The following is a 2,696-nucleotide window of genomic DNA, read 5'->3' as shown; positions in this document are numbered from 1 at the left end:
TTAGCCTTGAGAGCAGTATCTAGGTGGAGGAGTCTTACTAAGCTTCAAAGCCCCCTGGATAGACACGAGAACATTAGAGCAAGTCACACGGAATGCCACGTTTTGCGATTGCGATCCCACAGTTGTGGATCCGCGGTCTATTCATACATGTTTCTAAGGCGCGGTCATGCTCCCTCCGACTAACATGTGGGTCGAAAAGGATTATCTAAGCTATATATGGCGTAGTGCAATATGATCCTACACTAGTACAGACACGCTAGCCCGGGGTAAAGCCGCTCTTGGCAACAACTTGTTGCCAAGAGCGGCTGGAGGAGGAAGAGCTCTTTCCGCCGTCTGTACCTGTGCAGGTCCTGGCTCGCTCCGTGCTCAGTATTTGGTGGGTCTGATTCAAGCCCAGGGGAGTTGCTAACATGGTCTGTTAGGAATAAGTGAGGTTAGTATTTTGTGCGTGCTTGGGTGTTGTGCGGGGTATCAGACGAGGCGCGGAACCTCTGTATCGAACAGGTGATTAGGTAAGCGGCCGCGGGAAAGGCAAGCTGCACGTTCCCGATCACAGGGAGGGGGGTCAAAGCCAAGGAGGCTAGGTGCGCCACCCACTCGGCAACAGAGCTCTACTGAGGCACAGCAGGTAGTCATGTATGGCGACGTAGGAATGCGCACAACAGCAGCTCAGGCAGCACCTATAGTCCAGAGCTACCTGGAAGAGCTCTACATCAAGATATCAAGGCTGCGTCAATACCAACAGGAGCATAAGCCGAGGCGGCTGGTTCAAAGTTATGCTACTGCTCATCAATGGATAGTTTCATGGATTTCCGATGACGACCTGTAGTCAGATGTTGGATATGCAATCACTGCCATTTGGGTGCCTTCTTGAATCCAACATGTCTCTCCAGCCGCTCCGCATTATTTTAAAAGATGTACTGCTTCTCATTGGTTGCCTTATCTGTCAGGCCATAAACCTTCTTGTTCACATCTCCATACTCTCTAACGGCGTTAGCTGCATTTGTACACTCATTGGCCTGGGATTGGCTTTCTCGATCGAGCCAAGATATGTTTAGATACCTTTGTGTTGCAGCGGTGTGATTGCACGATGGTATTGTGTAAGTCCACGATGCAATGAGAGGACCTACAGAACTCTGACCATCGCATAGTCGAGGTGGTTGTTTAAGTGTTGCATTGATTCTAGACGTCGCCGGCTAGCAATATGGTTGTGTATAGTGCTTGACGCTGCAACAATTGTTTTCTCGTAAGACTCCCGCTGATTTGAATGCCTTGCTAAGAACAGATTTAGACTCATGATCTCAGCTGGACTGCTGTCTTATAATTGGGTCCGCTTCTTCCCTGCTTCGTTCACGGCGTTTTACTTCTTTGCCGCCTACTTATGTCTGTTCCGCCAGATTTCTGGACATGCCGCAGGAGCCAACTATTACATTTGGACGTCAGCAATATACATCTGTCAGGTCATACTGGGAGTTGTGTGCACAGTGTATTGCGTTCCAAGTGTAGGGACCCCCGTACCTGTCATCACTCATATACTTACTATCAAGCAGGCTGCATCTTTCTTAGCTTCACTATCTTCACTATGGCCGGTAGCATCCTCAGTATTCTTCGCATACCTGAAGCCGCATATGTCACTAGGACTGATCTCATCCCAAAAGTCAGAATCGGAAAGATCCGAAGCACCGTGTATAAAGGTAGACAAAGACTTTGAATCTTTACTACTAGAGAACCGACCAGATCGCACGGTTAACACGGACGAGGAACAGCTGAAAATCACATTCACTGCTCTCGTGGAAATTCTGTCTGGAGAACTTCGTTGGTTATCAGATAAATGTCCTGCGCTATACAATGGGGCCCACGAAGCTCTAAACGGTATCGGAGTACGCTCTTCTTCGAAAAAAATTGAACGCATAGCAGCAGGTTCCATAGCAGCAGGTTCCATAGCAGCAGGTTCGCAAAGCCCATAGTCATTCACACTTCGCTTCTCTCTCTCCCATTATGTCCATGGCCATCTTGCCACCTTCGTATAGAGTTAGTCGAGTGCATATATCAAAGTTGGTAGTCTTACAGTCGCATAATAACCCCCAATGTATAATGGAATACTACCCAACTTAGGGCAAAAATTAGAATAAGTGCCACGAGTATCAACAGGAGGATCGCTTCGAAATTAAAAATCTCGAGAAGGTTCACATTCTGGAGCAGGAGGTTTAGACCTAATACTGTGACCACAATGATCAATAGAGCACTTCGCCAACCTCTCATGATGATGGCGGTTGGGGATAAAGTTTGGTTGTCGTGGGACTAGGAAGACTGGAGATACACAGCAGTGGGTAAGGACTGACGCCCCTGAGGCCGTACTGTCGATTTGTGGTTATGGTTGCTTCTCATGATTAGATGGAGACATGAGGGTAATAATGTAGGACAATTTCACGTGCTGTGAGGAGCTTCATAACGAAGGGAGAATGAGTGTGATGAAGGGTAGTTTTACGATGCTGGGGGGCTTTGCAGCCAAGCCTGGTGCCAACCTCGAGGGGGTCGACTCTGTTCACCAGCTGGAAAGAACGACACCCCCAGCCTACCCGCAGAGACTGCTCCCCGAGAATGACTAGAGTCACAACCTTAATTAGGCTGCACGGCGCATATCAGCGAGCACGGTATCAGGAATCTGGACAGGGATGGAAGGCCCGCCTACCTAG

The 2,696-nt window shown here is 48.7% G+C and overlaps 1 protein-coding gene across 1 annotated transcript; it reads left to right on the top strand.

Moving 5' to 3' along the window:
• The first annotated feature begins 678 nt into the window (after positions 1-678).
• Positions 679-1,375, top strand: EJ05DRAFT_481256 (uncharacterized protein). Its single transcript, XM_033745034.1, has 2 exons — positions 679-1,100; positions 1,152-1,375. The coding sequence occupies exon 1, from the start codon at positions 882-884 to the stop codon at positions 1,056-1,058; it is 177 nt and encodes a 58-aa protein (XP_033594929.1). The 5' UTR covers positions 679-881; the 3' UTR covers positions 1,059-1,100; positions 1,152-1,375.
• Positions 1,376-2,696: the final 1,321 nt, after the last annotated feature.

Source organism: Pseudovirgaria hyperparasitica (genome assembly GCF_010093815.1).
Source record: "Pseudovirgaria hyperparasitica strain CBS 121739 unplaced genomic scaffold EJ05scaffold_54, whole genome shotgun sequence".
NCBI classification, from domain to species: domain Eukaryota; kingdom Fungi; phylum Ascomycota; class Dothideomycetes; order Acrospermales; family Acrospermaceae; genus Pseudovirgaria; species Pseudovirgaria hyperparasitica.
This window is presented reverse-complemented; position numbering and strand designations above follow the sequence as displayed.